Source organism: Platalea leucorodia (genome assembly GCF_965183815.1).
Source record: "Platalea leucorodia genome assembly, chromosome: 1".
NCBI classification, from domain to species: Eukaryota; Metazoa; Chordata; class Aves; order Pelecaniformes; family Threskiornithidae; genus Platalea; species Platalea leucorodia.
Window position 1 is genome coordinate 48,198,777 of NC_138823.1, and position 16,737 is coordinate 48,215,513.

At 35.7% G+C, this 16,737-nt stretch overlaps 1 protein-coding gene across 5 annotated transcripts in view; it reads left to right on the forward strand.

Annotated features, from left to right (window-relative positions):
• Positions 1 to 16,737, forward strand: part of TRAPPC8 (trafficking protein particle complex subunit 8) — a 58,394-nt gene that overhangs the window by 3,417 nt on the left and 38,240 nt on the right. For 3 of the 5 annotated variants that reach the window (XM_082325711.1, XM_082325715.1, XM_082325712.1), the window contains exons 2-9: positions 3,563 to 3,757; positions 6,436 to 6,519; positions 9,431 to 9,520; positions 10,832 to 11,006; positions 11,399 to 11,552; positions 12,678 to 12,765; positions 14,060 to 14,307; positions 15,901 to 16,016. In XM_082325711.1, the coding sequence (XP_082181837.1) occupies positions 3,563 to 3,757; positions 6,436 to 6,519; positions 9,431 to 9,520; positions 10,832 to 11,006; positions 11,399 to 11,552; positions 12,678 to 12,765; positions 14,060 to 14,307; positions 15,901 to 16,016 (1,150 nt within the window). The remainder of the gene's footprint in view (positions 1 to 3,562; positions 3,758 to 6,435; positions 6,520 to 9,430; positions 9,521 to 10,831; positions 11,007 to 11,398; positions 11,553 to 12,677; positions 12,766 to 14,059; positions 14,308 to 15,900; positions 16,017 to 16,737) is intronic. The other 2 variants (XM_082325713.1, XM_082325714.1) reach the window with 1 other exon arrangement.

Here is a 16,737-nt window from a genome sequence, read left to right on the forward strand (position 1 = left end):
CAGCGACTTGCTAATGTTGGTGTAGCCAAAAATACCCTTGCAGTATAACAAATCATGATGGTAGGAAATCCTGACCCACAGGTTCAAAGTGCTCTGTACTGTCATTTTTTGCTTCTTGACTTTCATAAGTAAGTCACTTTTTTCTTGTTGAAAGAGAAATGGTTAGAAGTGAGAACAACATTAGTGTCCCAGTAAGTCTTGACTTTAGAGGAAAACAAAACCAAAACCCTCCCCAAACTTCCATTTTTCTTTGGTAAAGGAGACCAAAAGTATATTGTGGATTTTATACCTTCACATTTATTCTCAAAGTGGCAGTCTTTTTTAACTATTGTGTTTGTTGGTAACAATTTATGCCTGATCAACAAATCTATATATAGTATAGGTAGGTTTTCTTTAAAATAGCATCCAGTTTTTAAGAATCTTTAAAAATACTATCTGAACTGTCTTGGTGGGAGGGAGAATTACAGTGTACACTTCAACTAGCAAGTGTTGCTTTAAGATAGCCTTGGTTACTCTTAAACCGAAGTATTTTGTCCTAAAAAAAAAAAGTGAGGGAAGCTTCTGATGACTGTATCTGATTCTAAGCCTTAAATGTGTGCTACAAGTAAGGAGGTATAATGGGAACACTGTATTTATTTGATGAGCTTAGTTTGATGTTAGGAATTCCTTGTTCATGAGTATTTTACTCAACATCTGAATATTTTCAACCTCTGATGAGAAAGATCTTGTTCTATTATATCTTACTACTACCGCTTTTGGCAAAATACTTTCTGAAATGATCCTATGAACACTTGAAGGAAAGGTATAACTCTAGAAATTTTTTATTGGGTATTAAGGCAAGAGCTTTGTGGGGTTCCAAGTATATCCTTCTTGTCAGTCCTTATCATTGCACGTATGCCAGAAATGTAATCTGTGTCCTGTATGGAAATGTGTTTGCTCTTCATTATTATGGCTATTATATTTTAGGAGAGACACCAAGAATGAGTTTTAGTGTTATAGCTGCACTGGTAAAGGCAAACTGTTTTCTTCGTTGTTTGTCCCTCCCAATTCCTTTATATTTGATCTTTTCAGTAATCATGTGGCAGTAGAATTGATAATTTACCTATATGATAAGATGGAAAGAAAAATCGCCCCCCTTCAGCTTTCTGATAGAAATGCTGAACTGGATGAATTAAGTTTAGCCAGCACAATTGCCCTCCTCTGTTGATACAGCCTTATGATGAACCAGTTCAGTCTGAAACTTATAGCTGAAAAAACCCACAGATTTTTAGGTTGTTTTAGGCAGGATCAGTTCTCTAAACTGCTTCACTGTGTTTTCCCATGGGCTTCAGTGCTGGCTAAAAGTTAGGAGTGAATGTGTGTTTGAGGAGGGTAGAACTATGCCAGTACAGACTTGAACTGCGATTGAAATCCGCTGTAGCATCTAAGATGGGCTGTAAAGACATCTAGTGTGATCTGGCTCAGGCTATGTAGTTGTTACTTCTCAAAAGGCTTGTGGAAAAGGTGTGGAGTGCCCTCCAGGCTGGAGGGGACCGAAGGCTCAGTTTCAGACCTTCACAGTGTTAATTTTGTGGTTAGTTACAAGACATAGAGAAGAACAAGAATTTTCCTTTGTGCTGCCCTTTATATGCTATACAGTGATTTGTGAAAATAAAATGCAAAGGAGTCAAGGGCTGTACTGTGGTAGCACCAGGTGTCTTAGGTAGCCGTACTCAGTGTCCTGCCTGCACTTAGTCTGACTTGCTTGGTGGTGCTTGTGGTTTGAAATAGGGAAAATGACATGAAAAATCAGAGCAAACACAGAACTGTAATATCTGTTGAAAATGTCATGAATACTTTTTTTAAAAACAAGTGGCTTGAGGGAGCAAGTTTGACAAAGATTCTGCAAAGGGAGCTCTGCATTTATGAGTCATGTGAAGCTCAAATTATTGCTTATGGTAAAATGTAACTTTGTAAGATACAAAAGAGATTGCAGCCCAATAAAATTTTAGTGAAAAGATCACAGAGCTAGACCTTAAGTAGAAAGGTGGGCCAGTATATATAAGTGTAATGAAAACTTAGTTTTCTGGTGACTAATCATTTTTTGCTTTTCAGGAGACTGAGACTTTTTGAAAAACAACAAAACCACCAAAACAACAAAAGCAGAGACTTAGGGAATAAAAGCAATCATATAATTAAAGAAAAAAGTGAGATTTGCCTGTGGTGGTATTTTTTTAAACACATAGAAAATAAAGGCACCCTATGTATAGCTGTCACAGTTATATGGAATTTCAACTTTAACTTTCAGTTAAATACCATTGTTCATTAATAATCTTGCTGGACTTTGCTGCTGCCTTGTCGTTTAGGCTAGGTATTGACCCCTTTGCATGGGCTTGGGACTCTTTGGTGGTGTTTTCTGTCCGATGGCTTTCTTGGAGAAGTTGGTTTTAATGGGAGGAAAGTATTTTTTGGATAAGTAACACAAAGCCAAAACAGCGTAAGTTACTGTGTGCTAATAACATAAGGCTGGTATCACCCTTTTAAAGGCTCATTTTTAATAATGAACCTGCTTCTTTTTTGGAATATTATTTTCATTGGTAACAGTCTACTTCACTTTTTCTAAATAAGCAACCTCTTCACATTGACAACATAGATGCTTGCCAGCTGTTTGTAGTTCTGTTGTAAGTATTAGGTCCATAGATGCTTTCACTGCATTGTTGAAATTTTTTATTTTTGAAGCTGCATGCAATAATCCACTATTTGTCAGGCGAAACTCTTGTGCATAATTCTGAAATCAATATTTAATACTAGTAAGACGTTTTCTGTTTTTTAAACAAGCACTTAAAAGTGAATCAGGAATGCTGGTGTTACTAACACTGACTTTATTTTTAATTAATTAATTTTAACCGAAAGTTTGTCACTCAAGAAATGTAGCTTCAATAACATTCTCTTAAGATACATCGGTTGTGTGATGCCGTTTGGAGAACAGGGGAGTTCTAAAACCATTTATTAAAAAAAACCAAAACACAACCAAATTTAAGATAATCACACTGTAGTATTAAAAATGAAAGGTTATGTTCATTTTGGATGAACTAATACTATGCTATCCCTGTCAATTTTCTTGAACACTGTTACTGTGTACTGGGGTTTTCTTGGAAACTGGTGACTTCTTGGAATGTGAGATGTTATGTGAAATCCATATGTGCTTACTGTGGGCTTTCTGTGCAAGTTGAGTACCTTCCGCAAGGGAGGGGGTGCAGCCGTGTAAGGCATGGATTTTAAGTACTTTGTTACTCTGAGTGGATATTCTTATAAGCTAAGATCCTGTGCTATGTTTTCATCGCTCTGCCTAGATAAGCCTAATGTTGAACATGAAGTAATTTTTCATTCTTGCCTTCCCTCTACTCCATTTTTGACACTCAAGTATTATGGACTGTGATCTAAAATTGGTGATGGAGAGATTTAGTGAAGAAAGTAATCTTCAAAGGAAAAGAAAAATCTCTTGGAGAAATACTAATTTATGGTAACTATTTTAACTCTTTGTTATATTCCTAAACAAAGCCCTTTTTTTTTTCTTTTTTAGTTCACATGAGAGATCCTAATAATCAGCTTCACATAATTAAAAATTTGAAGATTGCTGTCAACAACATTATTACTCACCCACCTCAGCCTGGTGCCATTCGAAAACTTTTGAATGATGTTGTGTCTGTCAGTCAGCCTGCTGAAGGACTAGTAGCTAATGTGATCACAGCTGGAGATTATGATCTCAACATTAGTGGTATGTAATGATATTGCATTTTTTTGTAGCTTAAACTGGAATTTACTGTAAGGTGTCTAACCTTGATTTCAATTTCAAGGCATGTATTAATTACTCTGAGAGTTGATCAGTTTTGAGTCATTGTTTTTACTGAAACTTCAGAAATATCAAATAGTTTTGGTTTTATGTAATGCTAAAAGAGTGGTTGAACTTCATTAATAATTCTTAATTTAATGTTTCCTAATGTAATTCTTCTGCACTTTTGTTAAATCATCATATTATTTTCATGTAAAAAACCCTCATGCTTTGTTTGTGCTAATAGTTCATCAGATGAGAGGTTTTCTTGTTACAAAACTGATATACTGACTTGTTACACTTGGTTGAATAAGTATTAGAACTTATTTATAATATTGGTACTAATGTACAGCTTTATATTGAAGTTAGTCCTCCTGACTTCTTTTCTTTTTAATTTTTACTTGTTGCTTAATGCATAGAGTTCATAAAGTTGTCATAAAAGTTTAAGGAAAAAAGGTTTTGATGAAAGGTGTGTGATTCCTTCTCTTGGTGTGTTTTTTTTTTTTTCCATGAAACTCAGTGCTTCATATTTCACTGTCAAAATGGCTAGAATAATCTAAAAATGTTTTTAGATCTCCAAGGGATAAGGCATTGTGAATAATACTAAATGAGACCTGATCTTGAGAGCTGAGAAGATTAAACTCTTCCCAATTAAGACCTTAATCCTTTAAAGCCTTTGAGTACATACTTAATTCAAAGCATGTATGCATTGCCCTATTTAAACATGAGTAATTTATTGTACTTAAAGTTCAGCATGCAGTGAGGAATTTGGCTCTGCTATAGCAAAAGACTGTTGAAACTTCATGAGGATAAGTATCTGATGTTGTCATAGTGTGTTGATTTTTTTCTTATGTTGATGATGAAAAATGCATAATTCTACATCTTTGATACCTAATTTACAAGCTACATCCTCAACTTGATGTGAAATATTGATAGTAAAGGAAAAGGCTTGAGCTTGGAAATCCTAAGTTTTGAGAGCTGTTGGGAACTGCACCCTTTTTCAGTTTCCGTGCCCTCGTTTATCTGTGAAATTAGTGAATTGTCATTTTTTTGTGAAATTTTTTTTGAGGAAAAGTCTGCTTCGATTCTAGAGATTAGAAGACTCTAAGAGAGCAGAATGGTTTCAGTGAAGAGACTTTCCATAGTGTTTCTAATGATCTTGATTTAGAAGTGAAGAAAAATAGTGGCTATATCAAGCCATGCTTTGTAGTTGTAGAAGGAAATAACTTTCCTTTTGTTTTCCTAATTTGCTGCTGGAGCCTCAGATGTACAAATTATCGTACTTGACTATCTTCTGTCTCTCAGTGATTAGGTTCTTATTTCCATTCAGACTGGCTATATGCTTATTTGACAGAAGGAGAGTTGTATAAGCTGTTTAAGATCATACCGAAGGACAAAATCATGTAACAACTTTGTATTTTTGTAGTATCGTGTTTTAGGGCTTTAGCACAGAACACTGGCACAGTGTTGTTGATGATGAAACTTGAATCCCATTACATTGTAGGAGGATGTGAGGAAATCCCTAGTTTGTCAGGTAGAGTTCCTTTTCTACTCAGAAAACAATGAGTATTTACTAAAACTTATTTTTTTCAACTTTGTTAGAGCATTTTATTGAAAACCAATGGAAGCATTCATTCCTGGCAACAAAACATAATCTTTTGGCATGGAAATGTGAAATACTCTAATTTGTTCTTTAATTTGCTCTTTTGGTGAATTAGTTTTCTAGGATAGCAATATTAAAACACATTTCCTTAATATTTAATGATGGTCAAGTGCAGTGTATTTTGAAGGAAGACACAAACATTTTTTAAGAAGCTCATGTATGAGTGTTTCTGGTACTGGAATCATGATCCTGGTCTTTTTTTTTTTTTAGGAAAGTTCTGGAACTGCTGTGGCGAATTGGTTTAATTGTTTGTAGTCCTTCTTTGTTACATTTGTTGTTTAATAGTCTCATAGTTCCAGAATGTTCTTGTATTGAGAGGCCTGGTTGATTGCTGAACGGGTGCTTATGTTCAGCCACACCTGCTTCTCCCATGTACTGGTGCATGTGGAGAGTGAGGAAAAGTGATCCCACTGAAAGACTTATTTGAGAGAAGGGAAAAAAAAAAAAATAAGTTTTCAGCTGGATCACTTCCCTGGCTGTTTGGTCAGGACTGCATGATGGTAATGCTGGCATGCAGCAATGCAGGAATATGATGGAGGTAAGGGAGAATGTTGAGGCAACCACTTTCAGCAGCTAGCATCTTCAGTTACTTTAACTGTAGTACTACAGGCTGAGAAATCTCAGAAATTAGTGTTAAATTTATAGTATCTTCCAGCTAGAAAAATAGAAATAATATCTAAATATAACTTAATTCTTTACTACTTCATAGATTTCCATTTTTATTCAAGCCCAGAATTTGGGCTGAACCAGAAATTAAGATTGAATTCTGTTAAAGCACGCTGTCAAATGTTGAGGAGCCTGAAATGTTCATGATTAAGGTTAGCTGGAATCAAATGTCTTCAGTCCCTGATGGACCTGCATGGCATAGGTTTTTCTACTTCATGCTACCAGAGTGTAAAAGCCAATAGTGTGTTTGCACCTGACCCTTTTTAGTATAATAATACCATGTTTTTTCTATCAGATCGCTCAGTTAAAGCTAGTGTTCCTTGGTACAGTAATTGGAAAGAGACACTGATGGAACTGAACACATCCACGTTTTATTCAGGTATTTTTTGTGGTTGGTGCCAATTTACCAAATTGCCCTTTATTCCTTTTCCATGTGCCCCATCCACCTTTCCTTACCATCTGCTACAACTGTTTAGCACTTTTCTTGGCGTAGATGTGTGTTCCTCCATTTTTTCCCCCTAAATGAAAAATTGTTGGTGATGGTTGTTTAATCTTTCTTTTAGTCACATTTCTACTCCTGTTAATCTAAATCATTTGGTCTTTCCATGCAGTCAATAAGTGCAGAGTGGTGGTGGGAAATGACCTGATGCTGTAAAAGCACTGTCTTGTTTGATTCTATGGAACTGTATACTGTCATTGTTCTGTATTTAAAATGTAAATACTTTCTGCTTCTCTATAGTACTTCCTTCTCAGGGAATAGTAGTGCTTTTCCAATTGGAACTGAAGTGCTGACTGTACTTAGAGCACATGTGCCTCTGCTGTATTGACATTCTTTCTGGAGTATGACTCTTAAAAAAAAAAAAATAAAAATCTTTCTAATGCATTTTTACCTAGTTTATAAGACTTACTGCTACCAAAATGCATTGGTTATTGATGTCTCAACTTATAGTGAAGCTCTGTGTTGTGGTCTATAAGAGCCAGATTTTGATGTGTTTCAAGTTTTAGATATTAACAAAGTTTATGCCTTTGGTTAGTAATAGCTATCATTTCAATAATGTCTGTTCAGATGCTGCTAAATGCCTTCCTTTCTTAATGTGCTGGAGTACCGGTATCTGTGAAATTCATCTCGGTCAGTCAGGTAGCTAAAAAGTACAAAACCTCATGAAGTAGACTTCTCATTCTTAAGCTGTTATGTACGAATGTTACTTACCAGTTTTTTTCTTAACAGTTTCTGAACACATTAACAAGTTTGCCTAAGCTTCAGTTCTGCTTGTTTAGTATACTGGAAACATATTACTGGAAAAATGCAAAACATACAGGTCTGTGTACCTAAATGACAGTGTTGCTATGCACTGCTGTAATGTGTTATGAAATGTTACACCTGTGAAAATTTTTTCAAATATTGTTTTTATTTTGAATATTGTGCATGTTTATTATTTTAAGTATCTACCATAAATGATTATAGCCCTGTAAATGCTCTTGAGTAAATACTGTTAATGTATGTTGTGGTTGTGTAGAGGGAATCTAGTTGCCTTTGTAGCCACTTCCAAGGTTCTTAATAGGCTGAAGGGGGGTGGGGGGGAGACCACCCCACAAAATGAAGTAGTGCTTCCCTGTTTGTAGCTGTGTCAGATTTTAAAAAACTTTTTTTTTGCCATGGTTCAGCTGTAAAACAGAAATGGAAAACTGAAAACAGAGCTTGAAACTAAAATATGGTTGAAATTTCTGCTTTAAGTAGTTTAGCATTGTTTGATTTGAACCTGAGTTACTAAAGGCTTTGTTATACTTGTGAAAAATATGCATGAGTCACTTTCTCATGGCTTGTTATTAAAAACAGGCTGTGTTTTCCTTAATTTAAATAGTTGGCATATTTACATGTAGGACTTGGTAAAGCCAAGAGCTTTCTATAACCTGGATGAGTGCTCAGAGAGCAGTTGCTAGAAAGGCTATAATGAAAAGCCAGAAGTTTGCCTCCTATTGATCTTTTTTATGTGAGATGTGCTGACTGCTAGACTGAGTTTAGTTATGAAGTGTGACTATATCTGACTTCTGTGTGGATCAAGCTGATGTAAGATGGCCTGACAATGTAGGATTAAACAAAGTGCATTAACTTAATGCACTAGAAGATAATTCCAACATAAAAATGAAACTCAATTTCCTAAAGTCAGCTGAGAAATCAAGGTTGTGATTTTTTTGGTGGGGGAAGGTGAGGGAGGTTTACAAAGCATTAGAAATTCTTATGTGAGTTAAATCAAGGGATGTGTTTTCTTGGGGCCGTATAAAGAAAATACCTTCAGGATTTCTTATTAATGGATTTTTCTGTACTAGTTATTGTTTTCTAGTTTGCAGGTGAGTTTACACTGGATTCCAGCTAACTTCAATGTGAAATCAGGTTATTGGAAGTGGACTGATTTTGCTCTGGGGTCTTTTTTTCCACTCAGGGGAAGGAGTTGCAGAATTGAGATGGCATAAAACAGGCTTGAAAGAAGAAATAATACTTCATTGCTCGGCTGATATTTGGAGCGGAAAGAAACAGACAAAATTGAGTTCACATGTTCTTTGGATGTCCTGGACATACTTGGTTTCCCTTGATTTGTTACTCAGAAAACTGAAATCCCTATTGTGGAAGGGCATTTGAACATGGCAGGTTAACATTATAAGGCATTGATGGCACAATTCGGATCTGAGCTTTTAACTTTTTTGATCTCTTGCTTTGCCAGCTGACAGCTGAACTGTTTATTTTAGCAGGGCAGAGGAAGGGGACTACTCTCAAGCGAAGTCGCAACACTTGCAAAAAGCTTTAGACAAACTGGCAGGATAGCGTTTTGGTACTCCTTAGTTCCTCTACATATTCAAAAATTAATTTGGCTTCTTGGTCAATTCTTACATCCCTAGCCGAGGCAAATTTAATGACTGTTAGAAGAATTTTTATTTGTTTTTTTCTTTCCCAAGTGTGTGTGTGTCTGTGTGTCTGTTTAAAGGGGTGGTAAGGAGTAGTTACTTTAGCAAGGACTGAATACATGTAAGCCTACAATATTGAGGCAGTTGGTGCTTAAGATACTACTCAGTTTCACAGGATTTGATTCAAAGTGTTATTGTTTCTCCCACTTGTGTGTATTTTAGATGCTTTCTCCTTAAACTGTTCCCCCTTCTTTCCCCTGCCATGCAAACTTTGTCAGAGTTTGCAAGCTTCACTTTTAGGTGTAGTCTTTCATATTTCCTTTTCATAAATGAGTAAACAGAAGTTTTGCTGAATATTCTAATTTGTCCTATCTTATTGTGTATTCCAGCTACTACTCCTTGGTTTGAGTCTTACAGAGAGTGCTTTCTTCAGTCCATGCCTGCATCAGATCATGAATTCTTAAACCACTATGTTGCATGTATCCTTTGAGTGTTACAGACCTGTTTAGCGAAGGCTGTTAGAGCTGGCTGCAGAAATGTAATATAGGAGACTTTGAAATTTTGCAATAACTCTTTTTGCCATTATGAATTGAACTATATCTCTTTTTCAATATGTCTAACCGTACAGACTAATTTCTTAAGGGGGTTAGGGTTTTCTTTGTTGTTAGTGTTTTTTTGTTGTTGGTGGTTTTTTTTTTAACCCACACTTTTTTGTGTCAAATTGAACTGTAAGCTAATACCTGTAAACTAAACTTTCTTCTCCTAAAACGCTTTCGCCTGTAGCTCTTTAGGTATCTGTTCACTGTCCCTTATGTATGATAGAGGCTTGTGTGTTTGGGATGCACCTGCTGCTTTTTATAGCTTTTTCTGGCAGATGGAGGGGGGAGGGTGTTTTGGAAAATTGGTGAACTTTGAGCTATTTTGGACAAAAAGTCTGGAAAGATGCCTAAATGCTTTCACCTTTTTTCTTACAAAAGCTTAGGCCCAATTTGCTTGTCTACAGGGAAAATAAAAATATGCACTGTTTCATGATGTAGCTGGTGTTTAGCTTTACAGTCATTATAATGCTACAGGTTTCATAACACGTACTCTGTTCCTAACTCTTTACTGTCCTTTATCATTTCAGTATAGTGGAACAGGTATGTTAGTAGCCATTGGAGAGAACCCTTTGTGCAGAATTAACTTGGCAAAATACTGATTCTGGCCTTTGACTTCTGAATTTTAACATATAATGTACAACTTGCTTTCTGGCTGTTCCGTGAATAGATGTAACAGAGCAGGATGTTCCTTATTAATGAGTGTGTAGTTGCATTGAGGTAAAAATCTGAACACTTCTGCTTTTTACTCAGATGATGTTCTGTGTTTATGAATACTGGCTGTTATTGTTGCTCAGGTGATACCTTAAAGTCCCAACTCTCCTTGGGAGTTGAAAACTAAAGTACACTGGGGGTGAATTTCAGTTATATGTTTCATGTATGAACAGTTGGTCTGTCTCTGAAGTCTTAAATTAACTATTAGCTATTATGTATCGACTTAAACTTGGATTCAGTGTCAGAGTTGGAGCAAACTCCTGTTTCATCTCACATTACAGATGTTAGTTAACTGACTGTTTAAATAGTGTTTTTTATCAAGACTTAGGCCAAATTGTAATTGCACATACTTTTGTGGTAGTGTGTTTTACAGGCTTAAACATTGTACTCATCTGTTTTGTTTTATATGCTTCCTATTTTATTATATGACCAGTGGTTGTTCCTGGATTCTTTTGGTAAATGTCCTTAACACAAATTCAGGTATGCTTGTAGTTTCTTCTAGTGAACCAGAGCCTGTGGAGCAATTTCTGAAGCTGTCTCAAGAACAACATCGAATTCAGCATAGTAGCGAATACTTATATCCCAAGTGGTTTATACCAAACACTCTTAAATACTATGTGTTACTGCATGATGTAAGCACAGGAGAAGAACAGAGGTGGGTCTTCTGCCTTCAGTGAACTTACAGATGAACTCTTTGACTGAAATGTTTGTGTTTATAAATTCTGTTGAGATTAGACATACAACAGGATCCATTAACTAGTATGCTGGCTATTATCAAGGCAGATTTCCTTAAGTATAATTTTTAGATCTATTTCTTGTGTTCATATAAAATGAAGAGAATCAGTCCTAGCTTCTTGAAGTAGATGCTTTCTTTGCTAGCTTGCTGAACTAATTCTCATTCTTGCATAAAGGACTGCTTTAAAAATAGGAGAATTTTCCTTTTAATCCCTATGGATAATAGTCTAAAATAGCTTGTTGCAGTACACACTTAGAATAGAATTGGTTTGATATCAAGACAGGGTAAGTGTTGTTTTGATTTTTTTTCAGAGCTGACTCCATTTATGAAGAGATGAAGCAGAGGTATGGAACTCAGGGTTGCTATTTGCTGAAAATAAATTCTCGAGTGTCTAATAGAGGAACAGATGAACAGATACCAGATCCTTGGAGTCAGTACCTTCAGAAAAACACTATCCAGAACCAGGTAGTATTGTATTTTAAAATCAATTTATAAGATACATATGAAAGCCCATTTTAGTTGTGTTAAATTTTGCGTTAGTATTATGTATATGTTTATGCAGAATGGGCTGTTAGGCAGTCAAGATACTTCTAGCATAGCTATGACTTTTTGTGAGGGCATAAAATGAGTCTTCTCGAAGAACTGTCCTCTGTGCTACTTAAATTGACAGTAAGGAGCACTGAAACACTAGACTGTCTGAAACAGACTGACAGGAGCACTGAAATAATAGACTTATGCTTTATGCACTGACAAGAGCAAGTAACCTCAAAAGTGTCCTGTTCATAGTAACTTTCTACCTTCATTTTGATTAATTTTCTTCGCTCTTAAAGTTTGCTTTTTTCCCAGGTCTTCTCTACTTCACTGAACAGTGTGGGTGTGTTGTTTTGTGGGGGTATGTGTGGTTTTTCTTGCAGTCCAGTCTGGTCTGTCTGCTGCTAAGATGGCAAATGATAGTGTGTGTTAGCTCAGACTCTTGAGTTCAGTTTGCCATAAATGTCTGTATTTTTGGCTTCGGGACCAAAAATATTCCTTCTTGAGTTTGCTTTTGACTGACCTGCAGTTTTAACTGCATCTGATTAAAAGGTTGGTTTGTGGAATCATAGTTCTTTACCAAATCTAGCTGGCACTGGAAAGTCGAAACATCTCATGCTCTTTAAGCTAAGAGGACCGGTAAGTAATGTTCTACCATAAACTAATTAATCTTTTTCTTTTTTCTGTCCTATATCAACTGTCCAACATGGACGATTTTTTTTGATATGAGCTTGTTCAGAAATTGCTTTAGGGAGCGTATTTTCGCTGCTGTAGGCATTGCTGTGTAAGAGTTGGAGTTGCTTGCTTTAGTTAACAGTGAAGCTGTTTGAGCAAGCCAGAAGATACTTGCTTCATTTGGTGAATATAACATTCGTCTTTACAACAGGAGAGTTCTTAAAGCCTCACAAACTACTTAAGAAATATATATGAACAAACATGCTTTCTTAATAGTTCAGTTAACTGTTGTTAAAGTTAACAACTACTGTTGACTGACATTTGTGTGTGTGTGCTCTAGTGTTCTTAAAATTCTGACTTCTTTTTTTTTTTTCTTTCTGGCAGGATTGCTATGAAGATTGTCCTTATACTGTCATTTCAAACAAGAATACTGATCACTTGATATCAGATGGCTTAGACAGTGAAATTAAAGGTATTTGTATAATTTCTATCAAAACATTGATGTGATAGCATTTATACAGCTGTCTCATGTCTTGGACAGTAATCACTTCAGTGATTTGTTAGGGAATTCAAAGTAATAATTTTCTAAATGCTCCAAGATAATGTAACCCGGTGTCCGCAAAGAAAAACGCTGTGGTGCTGCTCTACTGGATTGGTGGTTATTGGTAGATGTGTCTTTAACGAGATGACTATTGATGTATTGGGCTCATCTTTTGTAAGATTAAGGATATTGTCTGCAAACTCTGACAATGAATAAAAAGTAACATAGGATTAAATGGTTAATTTTCATCATAATAAAAGTTCTGGTTAGCGTGCTCTGATGTAGCTTGGAAGCTGAGGGGTGTGTGTGGGTTTTGTCCTTGTTTTTTGTTTTAAATCTGGGAATGACAGAGTAGTGACTTACTTTGTAAGCTGGCTGAAAGAACTTGCCTTGCAATTGAGCTCGTGGATGGCAGACGACAGTAAATAAAATTGAGTGCAAATTAATGCGTGGCCTTTTTTTTTAAGGCAGTTGTGTAGGATTCAGATGAGAAGCATCATCAAATAGGGAAGAAGTGAAGGTACCCCATACTGTCTGGTCTGCTTCAGCCCAGATCCTTCATACCTGACTTGAAGGACATGGGGATACCTAGCATGTGTAGGAAAGCCTGCAGTTACCTAAAGAAGTAAAGAAGCCTAGCTTCCTAGGGCCTTACAGCCCGGATGTAGCCTGCAAGCTGCTGTATGAATTTTATGTACCCAGCTTTACATTTCATGAGTAAAATCCGTTAAGGATTTGCTTTCATAGCTCAGCTTTGCTCTGTGCTAGCTAGGGCCAGATAAAGCAAGATGATTGTCTTAGAAAGGAAATAATAAATAAGAGAACTGTTTAAGTCTTAGAGTGAAATGGTATCTCGGTCTAGTTCAGACAGCTAGATGGAATAGTGGTCAGCAGCCCCTCTCTCTGAAGTAAGAAGACTTCAGAGGACGTTGGGGATTTTTTGCACTGTAGTTGAGAATCAAATACGTGCATATCCCATGTTGTGGTTCCTGAGATTCCCTGAACCTTCTGAGGAATTTCAGGAGTGGTGTAATACTTGAGTAGTGCTCTGCTGCTGTCTGCTCAGCATTGATTTGTGGTGCAGAATAATAATAGTGCAGAATAGCTTTGCTTAAGAGTTCTGAGTAAGGAAAACTTTAAAGTAGGTTAATAAAAATGACATTTAAAACCCAAAATGTTTAAGTAACTTTATACTTACAGGGGTTTTGTTTCAATCTTTCAATAGATGGCCTGTCAAATAACTTTAAGACTCACCCCCTTCAACTGGATCATCCCAGTGGCAGTTTGGATAGCACTGATTACATGAAGGCTACTGCATCATTGCAAGACTCAAAGAAATCAAATTCTGGAACACCTCATGGTGCTTGTTTAACACTCACAGATCATGATCGAATTAGACAGTTCATACAGGAATTCACATTTAGGGGACTTTTGCCACATATAGAGAAGACAATTCGGCAACTTAATGATCAGGTCAGTTTACTTTTAAAAACACTTCGTGCTGTAATAAGAAAAAACAGTTGGAGTATAAATCCAGTTATCCAGAAATCTGTTTTGAAATTATTACTTCTTTCTGCATCTAATGATTCAATGATCTTATTGAAAACTGTAAGTAAATTTAAGAGAAATAGCTGAAGATATAATTTTTGCTCAATTTGTCTCTTTAAAAAAACAAAACCCAATTTCTATCAACAGAGCTTCAGTGTAAGGTGGCTTCTTGGTGAAAGCCTGTCTGAACTATTATCAGGGATATCTGTCCTTGCTCTTGAAATCTTAATATTTTATGCTTCTGGATGATTCTGGCATGGGGAACGAAATATACTTTTTGTGTTTCAACGTTAGAATGCACAACTAAAGTTAAGAAATGTATTTTCATCAATAATTGTCTGCAAATAAGCTGCATGTTTCAGTTGCTACTTCTTGATGGGGAGAATTGCATGGTCACCCTAAATCATGCAGTTCTGTTTTGATCTCAGCAGTTTTTGCAACTGAGTATTTTTCTCTAAGCTAAGATTTTTTTCTTTTGGAAGTGTGATAGTTAATATCATGCCCAGGTTAAGTCAAGGACATGCATTAAAGTTACTTCCATCACAGTAAGGTCCTTTCTTTTATAAGTGTTTCAGTTTTATATAGTCTTAAACAGCTGGAGAGAAGGATTGATTTACATTAGTACAATCAAATTACTGTACTTAGCATTAGACTTGGACCCAAATATCAGTCTGTTATCTGAACTCTGTATTTTGATTGAATTGTCCATTCAGGTTATAGCTTTAAGTATGAGGGGTTTTGATAATAAATGTCATATGCTGCAAGGAACACTCTCTCCTTGAATTGACTTTTAGGAGTTTGTAGATGCTGACGCATGCTTACACTTGGAAAGTTATATCAAGAAACGTAAAAAGAAGTGCATGCATAAAGTGTAGCAAACAGCCTTACCATTAGGAATGTAGTAATACATCCCTAGACATGGTAAGAAAAGCATGATGTTACAATTTTTAAAATTATCTTTAAAAAGAGATGTAGTTTGCCTTAGATCTTGGGAATGATAATTCCCTGTGGAAGTTTCCTTGTTAGTGGAAATTACCTAAAAGAATAAAGTTGTGTAACCTTGCTTGAAGGTATGACTAGTACCCTTGACACTTGAAATCGATTTTCACAGTGTGGTAATGCTTTATGTGGATGGCGATGGGGAGAATATGTAGGTTCTCTTGAATATGTACTTAGTCTAGATTTTAGGTTGGACTAATAGAAATTAGATATTCTGTTAGTTTTCAGACAGATACATCAAATGTTTCAGTTCTTAGGATTGAGATGTCTGCAGGTTACAGCAGCAATAGTGAACCTCGTCTGTCTGAAATAGAATAAATATATAAATTGCAACTTCTATCTCAGTGTGATTCATTCTAAAGGAGTGTGTTCTTGGTTATTTTATTGGTTTTATTTATTTCTGTTTTATGGAAAAAACAGAATTTAGGAAGCCTTAATGAAGCTTGGTTTTTTTATATTAGTTTAACTTACATTAGTATATCTCTTGCAATGTAGTGCTCTAAATTTGTCTTTTTGCAGTTAATATCCAGGAAAGGCTTGAGTCGATCACTGTTTTCTGCTACTAAAAAATGGTTTAGCGGCAGCAAGGTTCCAGAGAAAAGTATAAATGAACTGAAGAATACTTCTGGTTTGCTGTAAGTAATTTCAGTCCTTACCTTTAGAGCTAAACTGAAAATGTGCTACTCTTTGGGAGGGAAAGCCTGTGTTTATTTGACGGTGTTCTGCAAAGTGAACTATATCAGCAATATTGTAAGAGACTTCAATTGGAGAAATCATGAAAAGTACTATGCCTAAACATGTACAATAAAGGAGTAGCAGAACTTAAAGAAAAAGGGGATAAAAGAAACTGTTTACAGAGCCATCTTCCTGCTATATTTACAGTGACCCTTTCTAAGTTACAGAGAACAAACATTTTTAAGAGTAAGTGTAATAGTAATAAGAAGTAATAATAGTAGTAATAATAGTAATAAGAAGTAATAATAGTAGTAATAATAGTAATAAGAAGTAATAATAGTAGTAATAATAGTAATAAGAAGTAATAATAGTAGTAAGAAGCTATGGTGTGCCATAAGGGATTTTTTTAAATTAGTACAAGCTTTTCCCTTTCTTGTTTAAGCCAAACCCCACGTATAGGTGTTTTTGTTTATGTAACTATGTAATTTACTGCAGTTGAGTATTAAGTATATTGCTTTTGCAAGTGTGTTTGAGAACTAAATTAAGGGGAATTTTATACTTTTTGCACCTGTATTTTACACTAAAACCAGATAAATTTTACCAGAATATTCATTCTGTATGCTTTGTAATTTCCCTCTATGAGTGAGGATGTATAATCATGAAAAGCACTCTCTTCAACTG